This window comes from Dendrobates tinctorius, unplaced genomic scaffold, assembly GCF_039654945.1.
Source record: "Dendrobates tinctorius isolate UK_male_01 unplaced genomic scaffold, ASM3965494v1 ptg000134l, whole genome shotgun sequence".
Classification (NCBI taxonomy): domain Eukaryota; kingdom Metazoa; phylum Chordata; class Amphibia; order Anura; family Dendrobatidae; genus Dendrobates; species Dendrobates tinctorius.
The window spans coordinates 22,846,100-22,872,991 of NW_027361802.1; the positions used below are offsets into that span (position 1 = coordinate 22,846,100).

At 42.2% G+C, this 26,892-nt stretch overlaps 1 protein-coding gene across 1 annotated transcript in view; it reads right to left on the reverse strand.

Moving 5' to 3' along the window:
• LOC141048335 (protein prune homolog 2-like) overlaps window positions 1–26,892 on the reverse strand; it is a 199,795-nt gene that overhangs the window by 9,711 nt on the left and 163,192 nt on the right. The window contains exon 5 of the mRNA XM_073543817.1: window positions 25,557–25,709. Within this exon, the coding sequence (XP_073399918.1) occupies window positions 25,557–25,709 (153 nt within the window). The remainder of the gene's footprint in view (window positions 1–25,556; window positions 25,710–26,892) is intronic.

Here is a 26,892-nt window from a genome sequence, read left to right on the forward strand (position 1 = left end):
ATGACCACCTGATGAAGCTGTTTAAGAGAATGTCAAGGGGGTGCAAAGCTATCATCATAATAAAAGTAGATTTGACGAATCCAAGTTTTATCACATATTCTGACTTGTTTGACATGTATTTTTTTACTCCTTGTTCCTATATGTGTTAATTTCTTGGCTTTGCTGCTTTCAGTCTAAATCTGCAATGTTCATATTCCTATAAAGCAAAAAATACAATGCATGTATACCAGATATACAAATATAAAAATAGAGAATAGAAAAGCGGGATGGGCACCATGGAAAGGTGGGCGCAGAGCCTCACTGGCAAAGACCAAACCATCCAGATAAAAAGTAATGAATGAAGGAAGCAAACCAAGCAATGTGGCGAAAAAAGGGGGATTATTAGCTCATAGTGGCAGTGGCAACACAGCAGCAAGTCCACCTCTGAATGGCTTAAGAATAACAAAATTTAGACTTTGGAGTTGCTTAGTCAAAGTTCTGACCCTAATCTGATTGAAATGCTGTGGCATGACCTTAAAAAGGAGATTCATGCTCTGAAACCCTCCAAGGTGGATGAATTACAACAATTGTGCAAAGATGAGTGGGGCAAAATTCCTCCAGAATGTTTCAAAAATGCTTGCTTGCAGTTGTTGCAGTAGGTTTAGGGGGCAATCATTTTTTCACACAGGGCCTTGTAGGTTTGGATTTATTTTCACCTTAATAATAAAGACCTTCATTTAAAAACTGCATTTTGTGTTTACTTGTGTTATCTTTGCCTAACATTTACATTTATTTGGTGATCTGAAATATTTAAGTGTGACAAACCTGCAAAAGAATAGGAAATCAGGAATGTTGGCAAATATATTTTCAAACAACTGTATATAAACATAGTTAAGTCCAGAAATATTTGTACAGTGACAGAATCTTCGTGATTTGGACTCTGCGTGCCACTATTTTGAAATGAAACGGATATGGAATTGAAAGTTTAATTAAAGGGGTTGAACAAAAGTAACCTGTGTACCGTCACAAAGCCTCCTCATTTCAGGGGCTCAAAAGTAATTAAACAAATTAACTTTAACATAAATAAAATGTCAATTTTTAATACTTTGTAGACAATCCTTTGCAGGCAATGACTACCTGAAATCTGGAAGCGATAGGTGTCACCAAATGCTGTTTCCTCCTTTGTGATGCTTTGCCAGGCCATTACTGCAGCTGACATTAGTTGTTGCTTGTTAGGCGGCCTTTCTGTCTTAAGTTTTGTCTTAATCATGTGAAATGCATAGTCAAAGGGGCTAAGATCTGGTGATTGACTCGGCCATTCCAGAATATTCCAATTGTTCCCTTAAAAAACTACTGGGTAGTTTTCGCAGTATGTTTTGGGTCATTGTTCATCTGAACTATGAAGCACCATCCATTCAACTTTGCTGCATTTGGTTGAATCTGATTGGAAAGTTGTGCCCTGTAAACCTCAGAATTCATCCAACTGCTTCTGTCTTCAGTCAGCTCATCTATATAGTAGATACACACCGTATTTGGGGGGAAAATGGGGATTCATCTTATAACGCGTATAAACCTTACCAGCACCATTGCTGCAGGCCGCAGGCTGGGATGAGGGGGTGTCCGGCGGTGCTATGGGTGCCCGGCGGTGCTACGAGGGTGTCCGGCGATGCAGGGGTGTCCGGCGGTGGTAATTCATAGTTTTGATGCCTTCAGAGTGACTCTACAATTTTCATAGTCATGAAAATAAAGAAAACTCTTTGAATGAGAAGGTGTGTCCAAACTTTTGGTCTGTACTGTGTGTGTATATATATATATATATATATATATATATATATATACAGTCATATGTAAAAGTTTGGGCACCCCTATTAATGTTAACCTTTTTTCTTTATAACAATTTTGGTTTTTGCAACAGGTATTTCAGTTTCATATATCTAATAACTGATGGACTCAGTTATATTTCTGGATTCAAATGAGGTTTATTGTACTAACAGAAAATGTGCAATCTGCATTTAAACAAAATTTGACCGGTGCAAAAGTATGGGCACCCTTATCATTTTCTTGATTTGAACACTCCTAACTACTTTTTACTGACTTCCTGAAGCACTAAATTGGTTTTGTAACCTCATTGAGCTTTGAACTTCATAGCCAGGTGTATCAAATCATGAGAAAAGGTATTTAAAGTGGCCACTTGCAAGTAGTTCTCCTATTTGATTCTCCTATGAAGAGTGGCATCATGGGCTCCTCAAAACAACTCTCAAATGATCTGAAAACAAAGATTATTCAACATAGCTTTTCAGGGGAAGGATACAAAAAGTTGTCTCAGAGATTTAACCTGTCAGTTTCCACTGTGAGGAACATAGTAAGGAAATGGAAGAACACAGGTACAGTTCTTGTTAAGCCCAGAAGTGGCAGGCCAAGAAAAATATCAGAAAGGCAGAGAAGAAGAATGGTGAGAACAGTCAAGGACAATCCACAGACCACCTCCAAAGACGTGCAGCATCATCTTGCTGCAGATGGTGTCACTGTGCATTGGTCAACAATACAGCTCATGCATAACGCCTTTTTGTATGACCAAACAACTCAATCTTTGTTTCATCAGTCCACAGGACCTTCTTCCAAAATGTAACTGGCTTGTCCAAATGTGCTTTTGCATACCTCAGGCAACTCTGTTTGTGGCATGCTTGCACAAACGGCTTCTTTCGCATCACTCTCCCATACAGCTTCTCCTTGTGCAAAGTGCGCTGTATTGTTGACCGTTGCACAGTGACACCATCTGCAGCAAGATGATGCTGCAGGTCTTTGGAGGTGGTCTGTGGATTGTCCTTGACTGTTCTCACCATTCTTCTTCTCTGCCTTTCTGATATTTTTCTTGGCCTGCCACTTCTGGGCTTAACAAGAACTGTACCTGTGTTCTTCCATTTCCTTACTATGTTCCTCACAGTGGAAACTGACAGGTTAAATCTCTGAGACAACTTTTTGTATCCTTCCCCTGAAAAGCTATGTTGAATAATCTTTGTTTTCAGATCATTTGAGAGTTGTTTTGAGGAGCCCATGATGCCACTCTTCATAGGAGAATCAAATAGGAGAACTACTTGCAAGTGGCCACTTTAAATACCTTTTCTCATGATTTGATACACCTGGCTATGAAGTTCAAAGCTCAATGAGGTTACAAAACCAATTTAGTGCTTCAGGAAGTCAGTAAAAAGTAGTTAGGAGTGTTCAAATCAAGAAAATGATAAGGGTGCCCATACTTTTGCACCGGTCAAATTTTGTTTAAATGCAGATTGCACATTTTCTGTTAGTACAATAAACCTCATTTGAATCCAGAAATATAACTGAGTCCATCAGTTATTAGATATATGAAACTGAAATACCTGTTGCAAAAACCAAAATTGTTATAAAGAAAAAAGGTTAACATTAATAGGGGTGCCCAAACTTTTACATATGACTATATATATATATATATATATATATATATATATATATAGCTCAAAAAATAGGGGGGTAAATACCACATCCTAGATATCATTGAATTAAATATCCCAGTTGCAAATCTTTATTGATCACATAGTGGAATGCGTCGCAAACAAGACATAATTTGAAATGGAGAATTTGAAATTATACATATACATATATATATATATATATATATATATATATATAGCTATAAATATATGTACTGTATATACAGTTGTGTGAAAAAATGTTTGCCCCTTCCTGATTTCCTATTCTTTTGCATGTTTGCCACACTAAAATGTTCCAGATCAGCAAACAAGTATAAATATTAGACAAATATAACACAAGTAAACATAAAATGCAGTTTTTCAATGAAGGTCTTTATTATTAGGGGAAAAAGAAATCCAAACCTACAGGCCCCTGTGTGAATAAGTGATAGCCCCCCATCCCCCCTTAAAATATAAATTAACTGTGGTTTCTCACATCTTTAGGAAGCTGAGTTCAAATTTTCTTACCCACACCCAGGCCTGATTACTGCCACATCTGTTCTCAATCAAGAAATCACTTTAATATGACCTGACAAGGTGAAGGTGACCAAAAGATCCTCAAAATCTAGACATCATGCCACGGTCCAAAGAAATTCTGGAACTAAGGAGAAACAAAGCAATTGATATCTAACAATCTGGAAAAGGTTATAAATCCATTTCTAAAGTTTTGGGACTCCAGCGAACTACAGTGAGCGCTATTATCCACAAATAGCAAAACCATGGAACAGTGGTAAACCTTCCCAGGAGTGGCCGGCCAGCCAAAAGTACCTCAAGAGCACAACGACGACTCATCCAAGAGGTCACTAAAGAACCCCACAACAAAATTCAAAGAACAGCAAGCCTCACGTGCCTCAGTTAAGGTCAGTGTTCATGATTTCACTATAAGAAAGAGACTGGACAAAAATGACTTGCTTGGCAGGGTTCCAAGATGGAAACCGCTGCTGAGCAATAAGAACATAAAGGCGAATGATGAGCGAATAGTGAAATATTCGGATTCGGGAAAATCAGCACGAGTAATTTCTAAGATCCAAATCCAATGAAAGTCCATGGGAAAGCCAAATATTTTTCTGCTAGACCCAACAAACAGGTCTGGAGGCCTGGGAAAAAAGCTGAAATGGATGGGAAAGTGCTAAAACTGGGAAGAGCACGGAGAAGATGCCTGCATGCCTTTCTGACTCACACCACGATAGTTAAAAAGCGGGCAATTCATCTGCCGCGTACAGTAAAATCACAGCAGAAACAGACAGGATGGAATAGTTGGATTACATACAGTATGTACACATAGAATAGACAGATATATAGATTTCAGTGACACACACATATATACATGTATATATATTACATAGATAGATCAATAGAAGAAAAGCCGGCAATTCAGCAACCACGTACTGTAAATTTGTAAAATCACAGCAGGAGCTCACAGCATAGAATAGATGGATTACATACAGTATATACACATAGAATAGATAGATATACTGTATAGTTGTTAGTGACATATACAATTAGTACAGTGTGTGCAGCTTACTGTACACGTATTTAATATAAGATTATTTTTCTGAAAAAAAAGGTGTGTGCTCCCTTGTAATTTTCTTAACCAGCAGAGGGAAAACCGACGGCTGGGGGCAGATGTTTATAGCATGGGAAGGGGGTAATACCCAGGTTATTAATATCAGCTCACAGCTATATACTTAGCCTTTACTGGCCATTAAAATGGGGGCCCCCCAAAAAAATGGCATCGGGTCACCTTATAATAACCAGCAAAGGCTAGGTAGACAGCTGATATTAATAGCCTAGGAAGGGGCCCTGGATACTGCCCCCCCGAGCTAAAGTCATCAGTTCTCAGCTGTCCAAGAAAAGGCGCATCTATAAGCATTTAGCGGTGGCAAGGGGGGTGATAGTTGGGGGGTTTGATGTCACCTTTGTATATTCAGGTGATATCAAGCACAGAGGTTAGTAATGGAGAGGCATCAATAAGACACCCCCATTACTAATCCCATTGTCATATTGTATAAAAACACAGACACCCAGAAAAAAGTCCTTTAATTGAAAGAATGACTCAGACTACTTTAATAAATCTTAATAAAACCATACTTACGACATCACCCATTCCACAGATGCCATTGTCTCCTGCAAAAGAGTTAAAATAACGAACAATATTTTTCACCTTTTCGCAGGGAAGATGATAATCCATTTGTCCCATGACGGGTCTAGTTTTGCTAAATCTAGATGGCAGGCTACATGGTTGCATGATGCGACCATACAGCCTTCATCCAGCAGAGACACTGAGCAGCTTCTGCTATCGCTGCCCAGTGTGAACTTGTAGGACCTGTCTGACATCACGGCAAGTATGAGAAAGTTTTCACGCTCCTGGTGCCATCAGAAAGGTCCTGGAAGTTCATGGCCAATTAACTCACTTTACCTAAAAATTTTACCACAGTGCTCGCGCTGATGTCAAATTGGTAACAGAGATGTTAGTGTCCATGAGTGTAATACATGTGGCACGTGTGCCGCATGAGTACCACATGGTGGGCGACAGGGAAGCAGCGGTACAGTAAGCATTGTTCCCTGGTGCTGAAGACGACTCTCATCATTCTCCCCTGCTCTGCCGGCAATCAGCACGAGCAGGAGAGAATGATGAGAGTTGTATTCAAGTGAGAACAGTGACAGCAGGCAGTGGTTTTTGGGACTATTACTCCCATCAGCCTACACCTGCTGTCACTAATAATAGTGACAGCAGGAGTGGCTGATGTGAGTATTCCTCACCCGCTGCCTGCGCTATAAATAAATGAAAAAACGGTGTGGGTTCCCCTGTATTTTTGATAACCAGCCAGGCAAAACTGACAGCTGGGGGCTGGTATTCTCAAGCTGGTAAGGGGCCATGGATATTAGCCCCCCAGCCTAAAAATAGCAGCCCCCAGCTGCCCAGAAAAGGTGCATCTATTCTGGAACTTTGCCTGACTCTTCCCACTTGCCCTGTAATTGTGGGGTTGATGTTACCTTTATATTGTCAGGTGATATCAAGCCCACGGATTAGAAATGGAGAGTCATCTATAAGACATCTATCCATTACTAATCCTATAGTTACATGGTAAATAAAGACACAGCCAGAATAAAGTCTATTATTAGAAATAAAACAAAACACAGTTTAACTTTTTTAAAATAATAAACACAGTTATACTCACCAAACGCCTAATTCCACTGAATCCTAGTGGGTTTCAGCCTGGATGATTGCATCTTGTCACTGTCCAGGTTGAAACTGTTTATCCCCCAGACATGAATTACGGCATGGGACAGAACGACAGACAGGTGAAGGATATTGGGTTTTTTTTTGTTTTTTTATTGCAGGAGACGAGGGATTCAGTGGAATTAGGCATAAGGTGGCTATAACTTTATTTGTTATTTTTAAATAAAAATGGAAAATTGTGGTTTGTTTTATTTCTAATAAAATACTTTATTCTAGCTGTGTGGTTATTTACCATATAACTATAGGATTAGTAATGGATAGGTGTCTTATAGATGCTACTCCATTACTTATCCATGGGCTTGATGTCTCCTGATAATACAAAGGTGATATCAACCCCACAAATATGAACCCCACTTTCCATTGCTACAGGACAAGTTAGAGGAGCTGGTATTTTTAGGCTGGGGGGCCAATATCCATGGCCCCTTACCAGCCTCAGAATATTAGCCCCCAGCTGTTTGCTTTAGCAAGGCTTGATGTCAAAAATGGGGGATCCCATGTCATTTTTTTTATTATTTATTTAAATAATTAAAAAATATGGCGTGGGAAAACATTTATTCTTGATAACCAGACTTGCTGAAGCTGACAGCTGAGCAGCCCCCAGCTGTGAGTATTGCCTGGCAGGTTATCAAAAATACGGGGGAACCCACACCATTTTTTTTTAAATTATTTATTTACAGCGCGGGAGTCTGCTGATGAATACTCCCATCAGCCGCTGTTGATCTCACTGTTATTAGTGGCAGCAGGCGGCAGCTGATGGAAGCTGTAGTCCCATCAACTGACACTAGTGACTGGAGGTGAACTTTATACCTCCGATCACAGCTTCACACTCACGTTGTGTTTTGACAGTGTGGGAACTGCAGGTCTCTGGCCACGGTGATGATTTCACTGCCGATCAAAAGCTGTGTTTGCCGCGCTGTCATGCACATGACAACTCGACAAACACCCGGTGTTCGGGCAGCCAATCAAATTAACACCACACCAAAGACGGTTCTGGTATTACTGTGATTGGCAAGCAAGCCCAGCATGTTCATTGGCTGCAAATAAAGTGCCAATAATGCTGGGTGGATCACTCGAATATACCGAGGCGAATAGCAAATTACTCGCCTGAAAACCTTACTATTCATGTGAGTAATGAATAGTGCCGAATATATTCGCTCATCACTAATAATGGCTTGTATCAGTTTTGCCAGAAAACTTCTTGATGAAACCCAAGACTTTTAGGAGAATATTTTGTGAATTGAAGAGACAAAAGTTAATTTCTTGGAAGGTATATGAACCATTAAATCTGGCATAGAAGTAAAACAGCATTTCAGGAAAAGAACCTCATACCGACAGTAAAATATGGTGGTGGTAGTGTGATGGTGTGGTGCCGTTTTGCTGCTTTAGGGCTTGGAAGACTTGCTGTGGTAAATCAAGCCATGAATTCTGCTGTCTACCAAAAAATCCTGAAGGAGAATGTCCTGCCATATGTTCCTGACCACAAGATGAAGCACATATATTATGTTACACAACAGGACAGTGATCCAAAACACAGCAGTAAGTACACCTCTGAAAGGCTTCAGAAAAACAAAATTAATATTTTGGAGTGGCCTATTACATTTTCTGACCTTCATTCGATTGAGATACTGTGGCATGACCTTAAAAAGGTGGTTCATGCTCGGAAGCCCTTCTATGTAGCTGAATTACAACAATTCTGCAAAGATGATTGGGCCAAAATTCCTCCACAGCGTTATAAAAGACTCATTGGCAGTTATGGCAAACGCTTGATTACTATTGTCGCTGCTAAGGGAGGCCTAACCAGTTATTAGGTTTAGTAGGCAATTACTTTTTCATACAAGGCCCTGAAGGTTTGGATTTCTTTTTCCCTTAATAATAAATACCTTCTTTTAAAAACTGCATTTTGTCTAATATTTAAATTTGTTTTGTGATCTGAAATATTTAAGTGTAACAAACAGGCAAAAGAATAGGAAATCAGGAAGGGGCAAACACTTTCGCACACAACTGTATATATATTGAGTGATCTATTTCAAGTGTTTATTTGTTTATTTCTGTTAACGCTGATGATTACACTGCGCAACAAATTTCAGGGAAGTTCTTGTCCCCTGAGAAAATATTATTGTATCTTATAGATTTTGATATGCTGAACACGAATATGTGCTCCAAAAGTCTGTACATTATGACGTCCTAGACACTACATACATGTGCACCGATGTCAGTAGCAAAAAGCAATTGTTCAAAAGTGTTTTGCAGATGACTTTCATTTATAATCCATGTCAGATGCTTCTCTAATAAGATTCCAGCAATAGTCAGCCAGCATTGATGTACTCCACTTTTCTCCATCAGCGCAATGTCTTGGTTAAATCTTTCACTGTGTTCAATCGCTTACGGCACCAAGATTGGCTGGAAAAAAGTCCAAGTGAGAATGTAGAAAATGTATTTTTATTGACATATTGCATTTCATCAAATGATATGCTGTGAGCATGTTGTCCAAAAGTTGTTCAAAGTTCAGTGCCATGCTGTTGCCAAGGAAGTTGAAAGTCACATCTTTATAGGCTCTCCATGCTACTTGTTCAGCAACTTGCAAAAGGCCATCAAAGCTACTGTCATTCATTATATCTCTGTTTTGTGGGCCAATAAAAATACCTTCTTTAATCTTTTAAGCACAATACCCAAGCCCATTATCCTAACCAAGGAGCAGGCTACACTCCATAAACTGATATATCATAAAGATCAAGTCACTGTTAAGTGACATATAGATCAAGAGTATCACTCATATTTAATTAAAAACAGGTAAATATTTTATTTCAAAGAATCAGACAAACATATACATAAAAACGGTTGCCTCAAACCAAGTAGTACTTAAGCAGGGAGAACAACTATGGCAGCAAGGATACAATATTCTTATGCAATTTGGCTATATTTTGTTTCATCAGATAATATCCTTTATATAATGTCCATTTGCAGAAAATTCATGCAGATTATTTAAAGTAATGGCATCAATTACTTACACAGGGCTTATAGGATTTGAATCAATTCAAGAAAATAAAATGACTAAAATTAAACAATCTTTTCCTATTTTTCTTATAATTAAATGGCTAGATATAACTCCATTAGATGCCAAAGAAACCCATACCACAAGACATGTGCCTAGTGCAAACAAGTGAATACATTTTTATACATAGTTTATAAATTACCACATGCCTAATCCTCATCCACAGTAATACCAATTGAAAATTTTTCAACAGAAATCAATACTTCTTTAATCTTTGCATCACTTATTCTGGGAAATTTCTGCTGCAAGTAAGAAAAGGCTTCAGACTCTTTGTTCATTGATTGACAAAATTCTTCATAAGCCCAAGTTTAATATGCAAAGGAGGGAGAAATATCTTTGCTGGATCAACGAGAGGATTATGTTTAACATTCTTCTGTCCGGCAACCAGGTTTTCGCGGAGTGACCAGTCCTTTTTGAAATGTCCCACTCACAAATAAAACAATACTTGGTATATCCAAGCTGCAGTCCAAGAAGAAGTGCAACAACTTTTAGATCATAACATATGTTCCAGTTATAATTTCTATTAATGTGGGTCAACAGTAACTCCATATTCTCATACGTTTCTTTCATGTGTACATGTCCAATAGGTATAGAAGGATAGATATTTCCATTGTGTAGTAAAACAGGCTTCAGACTTAAAACTGACGAGTCAATGAACAGTCGTCATTTCTCCGGGTCATGTTCGCATCCAAGAGCACCAAACAACTCCAAGACGTTGTTGGGAACTCTTGTTCCTGGTAATAAGAGATTCCATTCTTGTAGCCTTGATCCAATAATTCTGCCTGCCTCTTTGACAATTTCAAATCTCTGACCAAGTCACTCAGATCAGCTTGACTGAATAGATGTGGATTAGATGTAGAAGGCTCAATGTCTGGGTCTGCAGCAGTTTCATTTTCCACTGGCATTGTTAGTTCATCTTCGACGTCCTCCATTGTCCATATTTTGAGCGGCTTTGGAACATGAAGACTTTTATCGTGTGGCACTGGTCTAATTGATGAAGGAAGATTAGGATATTCTATTGATTTATTGTTCTTTGCTGAATATCCTGTTACATTTGTAAGGCAGAAGTAGCAATCTGTTACATGATCTCTCTGCTCTCTCCATATCATTGGGACAGCGAACAGCATTGAAGGTCGTGATCCATTCAGCCATGCTCTAAGTATGTCAGTATTGTCTTTTGATTCCTCCCCTGCCCAGAAGATGTGGTACGCTCCGTACACGGTTCAGCCTATGGATTCACTGCGCCTGCGCGCAATTCGCATAATAAGTGCTTGAATATGTGTAGATCAGCAATTTATGTTATTTCAGTGGAAAATTCAGAATATGCTGTTTCAGAAAAAGTTCATATGAGTTTTTAGAATTATAACAGAATATTATAATGTTTTGTATCATTTCACAAAAACCTTATGTGATAGGAAAAATCTGAAGTCATTTCTGAAATCAGCATGAAAAAAAATCTATCAGTAACACTCAAAATTGCCCAAGGGACAAAACTTTGGCAACACAGTGTATTGGCTTACAGCCAGTGAAAACGCAAAAGTCATTATCTGAGTAAATTAGAATATTTTATGATACCAGCTTGAAAAAATTATTTTAAAATCCAAAATGTTGGCCTACTGAAATGTATATTCAGTAAATGCACTCAATACTTGGTCGGGGCTCTTTTGGCATTAATTACTGCATCAATGCGGTGTGGCATGGAGGCGATCAGCCTGTGGCACTGCTGAGGTGTTATGGAAGCCCAGGTTGCTTTGATAGCAGCCTTCAGCTCCTCTGCATTGTTGGGTCTGGTGTCTCTCATCTTCTTCTTTACCATACACCATAGATTCTCTATGGGGTTAAGCTCAGGTGAGTTTGCTGGCTAATCAAGCACAGTGATACTGTTGTTGGTAAACAAGGTATCGGTACTTTTGCAGTGTGGACAGGAGCTAAGTTCTGCTGGAGAATTAAATTTTCATCTCCAAAAAGCTTGTCGGCAGAGGGAAGCATGAAGTGCTCTAAAATTTCCTGGAAGACGGCTGTGCTGACTTTGGTCTTGATAAAACACAGTGGACCTAAACCAGCAGGTGACATTGATTGTGGAAACTTCACACTAGACCTCAAGCAGCTTGGATTGTCTGTCTCTCCACTCTTCCTGCAGACTCTGGGACCTTGATTTCCATGGAGCCCCGACCAAGTATGAAGTGCATTTACTGAACATACATTACAGTAGGCCAACATTTTGGATTTTAAAATCATTTTTTCAAGCTGGTGTTATAAAGTATTCTAACATTAACAGAAATAAAAACTTGAAATACATTACTCTGTTTGCAGTGACTCTATCTAATATACGAGTTTCATTTTTTGTATTGAAGAACAGAAATAGATTAGCTTTTTGATGATAGTCTAATTTTGTGAGATGCACCTCTCTCTCTCTCTCTCTATATATATATATATATATACTGTATATGTGACATTAACTATAATATTAGCTATGACTCGATAGGAAAATAACTGTTACTGGATCAACCAGACACAACTCACGTGTATACCAATTCAGTTGTCTGGTTGATGCGGAACCCATGCATTGTTTTCCTATTGAATTATTTAGATTGGTCACTAATTACTATTATCTATGTTATTAAATTAAGTAACATAGTGAAGCATAACAATATCTACTAATTGTTTATTTGTAGTAAAGCGTAATCAAACCGAAACAACTACATACATGCATGATAATTATGCTTTTAGAAGAAAAGCAATTACATTCTTTTTTGCTAATTATTTCTGTGTAGACATTTATTTGTATTTGATCTATTAGGTCAATCAAGCAACACTATTTAATTGTTATTTTTGATATGAAAGACATTTAATCAGTGAAACAGCAAAAAATGAAAAACAAGGATAGCGAAAAAGAGCTTAAAGGAATCCACAGTATTTTATAAATAGAGTCAAACTTTAAAATATAAAGTTTAGAATATTAAATAAAGAAACATAGGAAAATTTGTTTTTTTAGATAATTTTTTCTTCCATTACAATGTAAAACATTTTCTAATATGCTAATTTTACAACTAATCTTCAAGTTTTATAAAAAAAATACAAATTTTATAAAAATAATTATATACATTCCTTCTTTAAGGGCTCAGATATAAAACATATATGATAGTATGCGCTCCTTTGACTTACAGCTACATTACAATGGATATAAAATCAAGTTACTGGCAATTTTCAACAAATTACAAGGTATTTAAAGCAGATAACCGGCAAGAAAGACGTGGATAAGTCTTCTGTTTCTTTAACTGGTCTATATTTACAAATGGTATAGCACTATCGAAAATCTAATCAGTCCTGGGTTACAAACTAGATATATATATGGGTTATGAACAAACCTCCAGAATGTATGTATTTTGGAACAAACAAGGCTTGAGAAAAAAAAAACCTGTATGCACCTCACCGTTGACCGCTGAAGTAACCACTAGAGTTGAGCGACTTTTGGTTTTTTAGGGTCACGTTTCGTTTCGTGAAACCCGACTTTTCCAAAAGTCGGGTCGAGCAAGATCGTCCGATTATAGGGAAAAGTCGGGGTCGTCCCGAAACACGAAACCCAATGTAAGTCAATGGGGAATAAAAGTCGGCAGTGAGAGGAGGACAGGAAACACACCAACAGTGCCCATTTGAATGCCAAAAGCATCAATTCTTCTTACTTAAGCTTGTCAACCTTAATTAACTTCATAATACAAGTTACGCACTGAAAAATGGGGGTTATGTGGCTACAGACTGTGGGGGGGGGGAGGGCTGGCTCCAGGTTTTCATGTGCCCTGGGCGAAAGAGCGCCCCTTTAACACATACCACAACTCATCATGCTCCGATACGGCAGAGAAATAGCGGTATAGTACAATGAAAAATACTTCACTTTTTACATCTCATGACGAGGCCCATCTATTTCTCCATACAGAATCATTGGTCCCATATAATGTTTGAAACAGTATATGATGAGCTCCACATAATGCTACAGTATATGTTGGTCCCCATGGATGAAGCTCTACTGTCTTATGGGCCCAAATAATGCTCCAAACATAATGGGCCCCATTTCTAATGCTCTAGTGTATAATGGGCCCTGTAAATGCTGCTCCAGTGTCTGATGTCAACCTTTGGAATGTTCCAGTGTATGGTGGGCCCCATCTATCATTCTCAGACGGTGTTAGGCCCAGTATGGATTGCACGTGATTGCACAAAGGTTAGAAAGGGTACCGTATCCCCGGATAACATGTATGGATAGCGTACACATTCAAAATATATGTCTCAGGAGGCAGGCTCAGATGGTGTTAGGCCCAGTATGGATTGCACGTGATTGCACAAAGGTTAGAAAGGGTACCGTTTCCCCAGATAACATGTATGGATAGCGTACACATTCAAAATATATGTCTCAGGAGGCAGGCTCAGACGGTGTTAGGCCCAGTATGGATTTGACGGCCCAGATTACACAGCGGAGGAGCAGGGAGAGGTAAAGATTGCAAATGCTGGGGCCCTGCCCAAGCAAGGGGGCCCACTCGTGGGCGTCGGTACTGGCACTGGGCCCCTCATAGTACAGCGGTGTGTCTGACGGCGGGTGTGCACCACCACCGTCAGAGACACTTGATTGCACTATGAGGGACCCTGTGCCAGTGCCCGCGGCCCAAGAGTCGGCCTACCCACCTGTCCAGGGCAACGGCACTCGCACGGTGTCATGCGCTAGGTGGTGACCCCGGCCATGGGGGGGGAGGCAGCACAGTTAGGGAGTTTTAGAAAGTGGCATATGTTGATGTTGGACATTCAGCTGATGCAAAAGGCAAAATAGGTGAAGTCCCAGGAAGAGGTGGACCAAAGCAAGCCATTTTTCTGTCACCCTATGTGTCATCAGGGGAAGGTGGGACAAAATCCTTGGAAACCTATGCGTGGTTCATTTTAATGAAGGTTAGATCATCCACATTTTGGGTTGACAGACGGGTCCTTTTTTCTGTCAGGATTGATCCAGCTGCACTGAAGACTCTTTCCGATAGCACACTTGCAGCTGGGCAAGCGAGCTCCTGTAAGGCATATTGGGCCAATTCAGGCCAGGTGTCCAGTTTAGCGGCCCAATAGTCAAAGGGGAATGACCTGTGTGGGAGAACATCGATATGGGAGGAAAAGTAGTTTGTAACCATAGTTGACAACTGCTGTCTCCTGTCACTTTCCATCGATGCAGTATTACCAGTTGTGTGAGCGGTATTTGAAAAATCAGTCCACAACATTGTCATGAAATCCCTGTCTCCAACGCCACTTCTGCTGTGTGCACCACAAACACCTCTGCCAAGCTGCCCCAGGCCCGTACGGCTCGTGTGAGAACCATCACCGCTGCTGTGTGCTGGGAATGCCTCAAGCAACCGATTTACCAGAGTTGCTTGTTTATTAGCCAATATTAGGTCAAGGTTCTCCTGTGGCATGATGTTTTGTAATTTGCCTTTATAGCGTGGATCCAGGATGCTGGCCAACCAGTAGTCGTCATCGTTCATCATTTTGGCAATGCGGGCGTCCCTTTTTAGGATCCGCAAGGCATAATCTGACATGTGGGCCAATGTTCCCGGTGTCAATGATGCACTGCGAGTGCTGGTTGGAGGAGCACTTTCTGGCAAATCCACATCCCTCCAGTCACGCACAAACCCTGTACCAGACCTTGCCACGCCAACATTTTCACTTGCCCCACGAGATGCATCCTCCTCCCCTAAGTAATCATCCCCATCATCATCCTCCTCCTCCTCTTCTTCCTCCACCTCGTCCAGGAGAGGTCCCTGAGCAGACAATGGCTGAATGTCATCAAGGATTCCCTCCTCCTCTTCCTCCTCATCAACATTGGCTGCAGACGCCTGCTCCTTAAGGTGCATCAAAGTTTGCATGGGCAGACGCATAAGTGGGATGCTCATGCTTAGGATGGCGTCGTCTGCGCTTAACAGCCGTGTGCATTCCTCAAAACACTGAAGGACTTTACAGAGGTCTTTCAGCTTCGACCACTGCACACCTGTCAACTCCATGTCTGCTCTCAAAGTGCCTGGCCGTGTATCCTCCCACAAATGCATTATGGCCTGCCTCTGCTCGCACAGCCGCTCCACCATGTGCAGGGTGGAGTTCCACCTTGTTGCAATGTCGATAATGAGGCGGTGGTTGGGAAGGTGGAGCAATCGCTGCAGCTTCTGCATACGAACGGAGTGTACAGGTGACCGGCGGATGTGCGCGCACAGTCTTCGCACCTTCTGGAGCAGGGCTGTTAACTCCGGATAATTTTTGAGGAAGCACTGCACCACCAGGTTCAAGGTGTGAGCCAAGCAAGGTATGTGGCTGAGTTTTGAAAGGGCTATGGCTGCCACAAAATTATGGCCGTTATCACTAACTACCTTGCCTGCCTCAAGATGCACACTGCCCAGCCATGACTCAGTTTGTCGCTTCAAGTACTCGGCCAGCACCTCGGCGGTGTGTCTGTCGCCCAAACACATCATCTGCAACACAGCCTGCTGACGCTTTCCACTAGCTGCTCGATAGGGGGACACATCGTGTGCAACAGTGGCAGCTGCAGATGGAGTGCTCGTACGACTGCGCTCTGTGGACGAGCTTTCGCTTCTGGAGGAGGAGGAGGAGGAGGAGGAGGGGGTCGAACGCCTACAGCCAACTGTTTCCTATACCGTGGGCTAGGCAGCACTGTCCCACCACCGCTGTCCCCTGTGGACCCTGCATCCACCACATTAACCCAGTGCGCAGTGATGGACACGTAACGGCCCTGGCCATGCCGACTGGACCATGCATCAGTTGTGAGGTGCACCTTTCCGCTCACTGACTGCTTGAGTGCATGGACAATGCGGTCTTTCACATGATGGTGGAGGGCTGGGATGGCTTTGCGAGAGAAGAAGTGGCGACTGGGTAGGTCATAGCGTGGTACTGCATAGGCCATGAGTTCGCGGAAAGCTGTGCTTTCCACCAACCGAAAGGGCATCATCTCAAACGAGATTAGTTTGGCAATGTGGGCGTTCAAACCCAGTGTACGCGGATGAGAGACTGAGTACTTTCTTGACCTACTCATAGTGTCTGGGAGGGTGAGCTGGACTTGAGAGCTGCATATGGTGGAAGTAGCGGTGGACAGGGCGGACTGAGAGAGGGTTGATGATGGTGATGGAGTTGGTGTTCTTTCTGATGGCCTAGAATCAGTCTTTCGTTGATATAACAGTGGGATTCCCTGACTGCTGTGGCCTTGCAACGACACCTCAACATTTGCTGCTGTGCTAACCGGTGGGCTTACAGTGGGGGAAACAATGTAGCGTTGCTGACTACCTTCGTTGTGATCAGTTGCACATGTGGCACTTGAGGTTTGGTGTTGTGTCCACGCTTGCAAGTGCATGCTGGTTAAATGTCTAAGCATGCAACTGATATTCAAATTTTTCAGATTTTTCCCTCGGCTAAAGGTCTTTGCGCACTTCTTACAGATAACCTTGGCCTGATCATGAGGATTTTGGTCAAAAAAGTGCCACACTGCACTCTTCCTACTTTGGCAGACATTTTGCGGCCTAGCACGCTGTGATCTTTTGACCCTCTGGACAAGCTGTCCAGCAACTCTTTTGATGTTTGGAACCTGTCTTTGGAGTGCTCCGGGCCTGCCAGATAACAGCTGTTGCGATGTCGATGTCTGCTGTGGATGCTCCTCATCTGAGCTATTGGAAGCAGCACCCTCTTCCCCCAATGGATGCCAATCTGGGTCAACAACTGGGTCATCCATCACCTCCTCTTCTATGTCATGTGCACCTTCCTCTGTGTCACCGTGTATGGTGGTATAGTGTGCGGGAAGGGGCACCTGAGTCTCATCAGGGTCAGAATCTGGCTCTGTACACTGCAAGGACAATGTAGTGCTCTGAGTGAATGTACCAGCAGAATCATCCATCAGCGGCTGTGCATCAGTGCACTCCATGTCAGATTCATCTTGGCCTGGGTAATTCACCATTTCACTTGATAATCCAGGCATGGTATGTGAAAACAGCTCCATGGAGTAATCAGTAGTATGGCCTGCGTCATCCTTCAATCTTGGTTGGGGTGAAGGACACAAGGAAAGGTGTGGTTCATGAACATGAGCCTCCAATGACGACTCAGTGCTTTTACTTTTTACAACTGAAGAAGAGGAGGCGATAGAGCTGGAGGCTGAGTCAGCAATGTAAGACAAAACTTTTTCCTGATGCTCTGGCTTTAAAAGCGGTTTGCCAACTCCTAGAAAACTAAGCGTTCGAGGCCTTATGTAGCCAGACGATGATGCAGGCTCAACACCTCCTGCATTCGGTCCTATTTTGCTCTTGCCACTACCATCAGATCCACCACCAACACCATCATTACCAGCTGCCAACCCCCGCCCAATTCCACGGCCTCTTCCACCAGCCTTCTTCATCTTTGGTAGAAATGTAGAAAAAATCCAACAAACTATATAGTAATGTAAAACAAGGTACAAGGTGTCTATAGGACAGGGGAGATTTTGAATTTCTGCAGACACTTGTGGACAGTTTTGGATTGTGTGAGGCCCACTGATATCTGAGCGCTATGTCACAGGCTCGATGGCACAGCTGTGACAAAAGTGACGAGAGGATAAGGGAGATTTTGAATTTCTGCAGACACTTGTGGACAGTTTTGTATTGTGTGAGGCCCACTGATATCTGAGCGCTATGTCACAGGCTCGATGGCACAGCTGTGACAAAAGTGACGAGAGGATAAGGGAGATTTTGAATTTCTGCAGACACTTGTGGACAGTTTTGGATTGTGTGAGGCCCACTGATATCTGAGCGCTATGTGACAGGCTCGATGGCACAGCTGTGACAAAAGTGACGAGAGGATAAGGGAGATTTTGAATTTCTGCAGACACTTGTGGACAGTTTTGGATTGTGTGAGGCCCACTGATATCTGAGCGCTATGTCACAGGCTCGATGGCACAGCTGTGACAAAAGTGACGAGAGGATAAGGGAGATTTTGAATTTCTGCAGACACTTGTGGACAGTTTTGTATTGTGTGAGGCCCACTGATATCTGAGCGCTATGTCACAGGCTCTATGGCACAGCTGTGACAAAAGTGACGAGAGGATAAGGGAGATTTTGAATTTCTGCAGACACTTGTGGACAGTTTTGGATTGTGTGAGGCCCACTGATATCTGAGCGCTATGTGACAGGCTTGATGGCACAGCTGTGACAAAAGTGACGAGAGGATAAGGGAGATTTTGAATTTCTGCAGACACTTGTGGACAGTTTTGGATTGTGTGAGGCCCACTGATATCTGAGCGCTATGTCACAGGCTCGATGGCACAGCTGTGACAAAAGTGACGAGAGGATAAGGGAGATTTAGAATTTCTGCAGACACTTGTGGACAGTTTTGTATTGCGTGAGGCCCTCTGATATCTGAGCGCTATGTCACAGGCTCGATGGCACAGCTGTGACAAAAGTGACGAGAGGATAAGGGAGATTTAGAATTTCTGCAGACACTTGTGGACAGTTTTGGATTGTGTGAGGCCCTCTGATATCTGAGCGCTATGTCACAGGCTCGATGGCACAGCTGTGACAAAAGTGACGAGAGGATAAGGGAGATTTTGAATTTCTGCAGACACTTGTGGACAGTTTTGTATTGTGTGAGGCCCACTGATATCTGAGCGCTATGTAACAGGCTCGATGGCACAGCTGTGACAAAAGTGACGAGAGGATAAGGGAGATTTTGAATTTCTGCAGACACTTGTGGACAGTTTTGGATTGTGTGAGGCCCACTGATATCTGAGTGCTATGTCACAGGCTCGATGGCACAGCTGTGACAAAAGTGACGAGAGGATAAGGGAGATTTTGAATTTCTGCAGACACTTGTGGACAGTTTTGGATTGTGTGAGGCCCACTGATATCTGAGCGCTATGTGACAGGCTCGATGGCACAGCTGTGACAAAAGTGACGAGAGGATAAGGGAGATTTTGAATTTCTGCAGACACTTGTGGACAGTTTTGGATTGTGTGAGGCCCACTGATATCTGAGCGCTATGTCACAGGCTCGATGGCACAGCTGTGACAAAAGGGACTAGAGGATAAGGGAGATTGGATTGTTTTTAAAAAAGCAGTTTGCGGAGCAGTGGGTAAACAGCAATGCCAGCCTGTCAGGAAGCCTTAAAAGGCAGCCCAACAACCAACACCACTGATACACCACAATATAGCCTCCCCTTGCACTGCACACACAGTGACTGGTGTGTTGTGCACGCCAAATTGCTAGCAGTAGAAGCAGTTTTTTTTTCTTCTCAGGACAAAAAAAAAAATTGGGATTGCTTTTAAAAAAGCAGTTTGCGGAGCAGTGGGTAAACAGCAATGCAGGAATGTCAGGAAGCCTTAGAAGGCAGCCCAACAACCAACACCACTGATACACCACTATATAGCCTCCCCTTGCACTGCACACACAGTGACTGGTGTGTTGTGCAGGCCAAATCGCTAGCAGCAGAAGCAGTTTTTTTGTCTTCTTCCCTGCCTAACGCTCTCCCTACAGAATCAGCAGCAACCTCTCCCTATACTGAGATCGGCAGAAGTAAGATGGCGGTCGGCGTGCACGCCCTTTTATACCCCCTGTGACGCCCACCAAAGCAAGCCAATCACTTGCATGCCCTTTTGAAAGATGGTGGTGACCCGTGCCTATGTCATCACGTTGCCCACAGTGTCCGTGGATCCTGATTGGCTGAAAAAGAGCGCAAAACAAACTTTTGAAACGCGACTTTGGCGCGTAAGTCGCCGACCTCGTGGCCGACCTCATCCTAGGGTCGAGTTTCGTTTCATGAAACCCGACTTTGCCAAAAGTCGGCGACTTTTGAAATTTTTCGACCCGTTTCGCTCAACTCTAGTAACCACCTCTTCTCAATGCCCACCATCCGCTCGTATCTTACCATCATCGCGCACTGCATCTCCGGCCTCTTTACCAGGACTTCCAGCTGTGTCCAGGCCTCGGAGGTTACTGCCCCGCAAAAGGTTGGGACATCAATGTTACCTCTGGGACTACGATACAGCAGGAAGACTTGGAGATGTGATGTGCAATGGCTCAAAGAAGATCAGACGTTGGTTGGAAAATACAGCAGTGAGGTATTAGGTTTTTTTTTTGTTAATATCCAAGCAGTTTTCAGTTGATCAATGGATGTAAGGGCGCCACAGATCTCATATTGATGACCCATGCAAAAAATAGGTTATCAATCACTATTTCCAGGAGAAGCCCTTTAACTGGGTACTTCCCTTTGCAGCAATGCAACACATATCAATTTAAATTTGTGGTTTGGGCTCACTATAAGCTTTGGGAATGTTTATTTTATTGGATTGTTTTTTCGGGAGCACTTTTGCAGTGTCTTTGTAACACGGAAGACCTCGATTTTTCAACTGACAAAATGTTAGGCGCTGGAATTCTCCAGCTGCACGGGATGGATCCCAAACCTTGTCTGCCTCTGCAGTCTCCCATTCAGCTTCGGTCGCTGCGGGTGCTGCTGAGAATATGCATCAGTTCCAGCATCTTGCTCAGGCTCGTGCTGGTCGTTTGGTTACTGCTGGCTCTCCAGCCAAGTCTATGGTAACCAGCAATAGGCAGCAGTGACCGGACGCTCTGGAGTCTAAGTCCAGAAATCACCTTACTGATCATGTCCGCGATGTGGCATCTGCTCATTGGTGGTGGGACGTTTGCTGCACTGGTGAGGTGTCGGCTCCGGATTAGCCCGCTGGCGATGTCTCGGTCGACTGGGTGTAACTGTTTGGGGAATATCCTGATGGATAAAAGGCTCCCAGCGGCACCCGCGGGTGCGCTAGTGTCATTGATGTGTGGTTATGTGTGTGGAGACTATACCACTCTGCCTGCAAGTGCTATTCATCCTTTTAGATTGCGATTGAACTTATAGGTAAGCAGCTAGCATCAGTGGAGGTCAATTAGGTGCTTGGCATAGCATCTGAAGTTTGCAGAGCATGTCCAACCCATAGTTAGAACTCCATACTCTGCGCTTGTTTCGTTACCGTGTGCTACCGACACGGTTCTGTTGCAGAGCGGGTTCAGTCCACATGCTTTGTCCTGTGATGGATAACAGGATTTAGCACTTAGTACTCGCTTGTACTCTTCCTCTCTGTGGAATTACAGAGCTTGGAACTCTGCATTTTGGTCACACTGAGTGGCATTAACTCTGTGTGTGTATAAGCATTCGCTCGCTGTGTGCACTGCCATTGTTCACATCTCTGCACGGTGGACCTCGGGTTGCGATTGCACTTTATAATTTATTTTAATTTAGTGCAAACAGCCAACCCTAACACAAAGCACATATCTGAGTTGGGCCTTGTTTTCTGCAGGAAATCACTTTTTGTTCCAATTTTTGGGAGACAGAATGAAAATAGGAAAGGTAGGAATGGTCTTTGATTGTTTTCCTTAAGCTGTTTTACTCTGTTCACCATAAAGTGAAAGTGATGAGACAATTTTATTCTTATGCTCAGAACAATTTTTTGTGGTATATACAGTGGGGAAAAAAAGTATTTAGTCAGTCAGCAATAGTGCAAGTTCCACCACTTAAAAAGATGAGAGGCGTCTGTAATTTACATCATAGGTAGACCTCAACTATGGGAGACAAACTGAAAAAAAAAAATCCAGAAAATCACATTGTCTGTTTTTTTTTCATTTTATTTGCATATTATGGTGGAAAATAAGTATTTGATCAGAAACAAGCAATCAAGATTTCTGGCTCTCACAGACCTGTAACTTCTTCTTTAAGAGTCTCCTCTTTCCTCCACTCATTACCTGTAGTAATGGCACCTGTTTAAACTTGTTATCAGTATAAAAAGACACCTGTGCACACCCTCAAACAGTCTGACTCCAAACTCCACTATGGTGAAGACCAAAGAGCTGTCAAAGGACACCAGAAACAAAATTGTAGCCCTGCACCAGGCTGGGAAGACTGAATCTGCAATAGCCAACCAGCTTGGAGTGAAGAAATCAACTGTGGGAGCAATAATTAGAAAATGGAAGACATACAAGACCACTGATAATCTCCCTCGATCTGGTGCTCCACGCAAAATCCCACCCCGTGGGGTCAGAATGATCACAAGAACGGTGAGCAAAAATCCCAGAACCACGCGGGGGGACCTAGTGAATGAACTGCAGAGAGCTGGGACCAATGTAACAAGGCCTACCATAAGTAACACACTACGCCACCATGGACTCAGATCCTGCAGTGCCAGACGTGTCCCACTGCTTAAGCCTGTACATGTCCGGGCCCGTCTGAAGTTTGCTAGAGAGCATTTGGATGATCCAGAGGAGTTTTGGGAGAATGTCCTATGGTCTGATAAAACCAAACTGGAACTGTTTGGTAGAAACACAACTTGTCGTGTTTGGAGGAAAAAGAATACTGAGTTGCATCCATCAAACACCATACCTACTGTAAAGCATGGTGGTGCAAACATCATGCTTTGGGGCTGTTTCTCTGCAAAGGGGCCAGGACGACTGATCCGGGTACATGAAAGAATGAATGAGGCCATGTATCGTGAGATTTTGAGTGCAAACCTCCTTCCATCAGCAAGGGCATTGAAGATGAAACGTGGCTGGGTCTTTCAACATGACAATGATCCAAAGCACACCGCCAGGGCAACGAAGGAGTGGCTTCGTAAGAAGCATTTCAAGGTCCTGGAGTGGCCTAGCCAGTCTCCAGATCTCAACCCTATAGAAAACCTTTGGAGGGAGTTGAAAGTCCGTGTTGCCAAGCGAAAAGCCAAAAACATCACTGTTCTAGAGGAGATCTGCATGGAGGAATGGGCCAACATACCAACAACAGTGTGTGGCAACCTTGTGAAGACTTACAGAAAACGTTTGACCTCTGTCATTGCCAACAAAGGATATATCACAAAGTATTGAGATGAAATTTTGTTTCTGACCAAATACTTATTTTCCACCATAATATGCAAATAAAATGAAAAAAAACAGACAATGTGATTTTCTGGATTTTTTTTTCTCAGTTTGTCTCCCATAGTTGAGGTCTACCTATGATGTAAATTACAGATGCCTCTCATCTTTTTAAGTGGTGGAACTTGCACTATTGCTGACTGACTAAATACTTTTTTTCCCCACTGTATAGTACATATGGTATATTGAGTTTATATACTAGTTTTATAAACTGCTATTTTTACAGACTGAAAACGGTTACAAAAAATTAATTTTTGTTTGCATCACCATAGTCTGAGAGTTATAACTTTTCTTTAGTTTTTCTGCCAAAATAAGAGTATAGATGCTTGTTTTTTTTCGTGGGATGAGTTGAAGTTTTCATTGTTCCAATTTTGGACTATACACATTTTTTTTTATCTTTTTTATAATTTTTGTTTGGCAGAATAAAGAAAAACATGTGATTCATGAATTAAATTAATTTATGTTCTTTTTTCACACCAATCCCCAAATTGTAATTGTAAGAAAATAACTTTATTATTCGGGTCAGTTTATTATTCAGATATTACAATGATACCACATGTAGGTCGTTTTTTATGCTTTAGTACTTTTGCACATTTAAAACTATTATTTACAACAAAAATTTTTTTGCATTGCCATAAACCTATACTTATATATTTTTTGCTGTCTCTTTTGCCAACAGAGCCATATGTGGGCTTGTGTCTTGTGAGATGAGACAATGTTTTCAGTGATATAATTTTTTTTATATACAACTTTGTGATCACATTTTACTCCATTTTATGTGTCAGTATGATAAAAAAAGCCTATACTTTTGGCATTGTTATTATTTATTTTGCTATTTTCCCCATACAGGTTAAAGTTGTACCCTGGGGAGATAAAAAATATTGTACGGTCGCTGCCCTCATAAACTAAAAAGAGAAGATGCTCAGTGTGAAACGCCCAGTGCACTTTATTTATCTTTAGAGCAATTGTAATTCCATGTGACAGCAGCTGCTCCTCACTGCTCCCCCCATGACTCTGACAATACATCACAGAACAGTGAAAAGCTCTCCGCTGTATCAACCAGCTCGAAAAGAGGGGGCATGGCCATGCTCCCTGTTCTATGCAGAGAAACAGCTATTATCAGGAGACTGGCTAACAGTAACAGCATGGAGCTGTACATTCTGTAATGTCCTGGACAAAGGGGTGAGCAGTGAGGAGCTTACCAGCCCCATGATGTCTCCCTGTCTGCAGTCCAAGGTGAGGAGGCATGGCCTGCTCCCTGCTATGTTGCTGGAGTACCCCTTTAAATAAAGAGGACGTTTCATATCGGTGCCGAGATCTCGTCTCCCGAGATTGTGAGACGAAATCTCGTTGACGAAATCTCAGTCTGAGCATGTGTCGCCGCCGGTGGCCATTTTCCCGCATTGCAGCAATGGATGTGAGGGGCCCCCGGGCTTTCACAAAATGCCGGCGGAGCTCCCCCTGCACCACAGAGCATCGCCGAACCTTCCGCACCAGCCTGGGAAGGGAGTATGATCATCGCTCTGCAGCGTTGGACCGGGACCGCCGCAGAATCGCCCGATTCCTGCTGCCGCCACACTACTTGTAAGTATATTCCGACTATAAGACGGACACCCATTTTCCCCAAAAAATTTTTGTGAAAAAAGTGTGTCTTGTAGTCCGAAAGACACAGTAACTGTAATTAAATGAGATGAGCAATCAAATACATAAAAAGAGAACACTGATGTGAATTAGGTTCATAGGATTTGCAATTACATCATAAGAGAGAAGTGAAAAGGCAAATGGAACTGGTATTCAGTATGTATTGAGGCATATAATATTATGAGTTAGCTCACCTTGAGTATGAAGTTTTGTTTCCTGCAGACTACTTATAATGTCCTGTCGTGGTGGTAGATCTGGAAACCTCTCCTCCAGAATGCACACAATTTCTTCTTGTTGCTCTGATTCCTTTTCATGGTCAGCAAATAAAGAGTTAAATAGAATGCTTCCTGAGGACAGAATAATAACAAAAAATCACCTGTTAATTCAGGATATCATGCACAATCCAGACTATGATAGGTAATTATATATATATATATATATATATATATATATATATATATATATATATATACACATATACAAACGGAAGCTGGCAAACTGCGTAAAAGTTCCTTACACTTGCCAGTCCTACTCTAACATGAAAACCTCAAAAAGAGGAAAAAATCCTCCAAAAAATTCAGATACAAACCAGACAGGCCTAAATGCATCTGCACTAATACAGGGTGCAGCGGACCCAAGTAAAATGGCAGCTGCACAGGTGCATAAATACCAAATGAAACAGCCAGCCTACAATCAGGGATTGGCCGTGTGGTACACCAATGCAGAAGAAATAATCTGCATGTGGCAGTGTTCACACAGGGAATGCAGGGATTCTGGTTCACAACCTCTTAGTAACACCATATAGGGGGGCTGCCCAGTGCCAACTAGAATGCATCCCGTGTGAACAGAGGCCACAGTTTACAGAACCATTTGGGCCCAACTGCACCCTGAAAGAAATATAAAAAGTGCACAAAAAACATATCAATATTTGTAAGGTATTGGTTGATATTAAGGCCTTAATACGGAAGCTGGCAAACTGCGTCAAAGTTCCTTACACTTGCCAGTCATACTCTAACATGAAAACCTCAAAAAGAGGAAAAAATCCTCCAAAAAAATCAGATACAAACCAGACAGGCCTAAATGCATCTGCACTAATACAGGGTGCAGCGGACCCAAGTAAAATGGCAGCTGCACAGGTGCATAAATACCAAATGAAACAGCCAGCCTACAATCAGGCCCTGCATTCCCTGTGTGAACACTGCCACATGCAGATTATTTCTTCTGCACTGGTGTACCACACGGCCAATCCCTGATTGTAGGCTGGCTGTTTCATTTGGTATTTATGCACCTGTGCAGCTGCCATTTTACTTGGGTCCGCTGCACCCTGTATTAGTGCAGATGCATTTAGGCCTGTCTGGTTTGTACATATACAAACTGACAAGCAAAAAGGGTAGCAATGTTTTGAACTTTCAGGCTACATATCTCACCATCCACTGCTGCTTTGAATGTGAGACTATCATCATTTTTATAGACAATCATCTTGGCTATACCTTACATAAAATTTGACTTTCGATTATTTAGGCTTCTTTT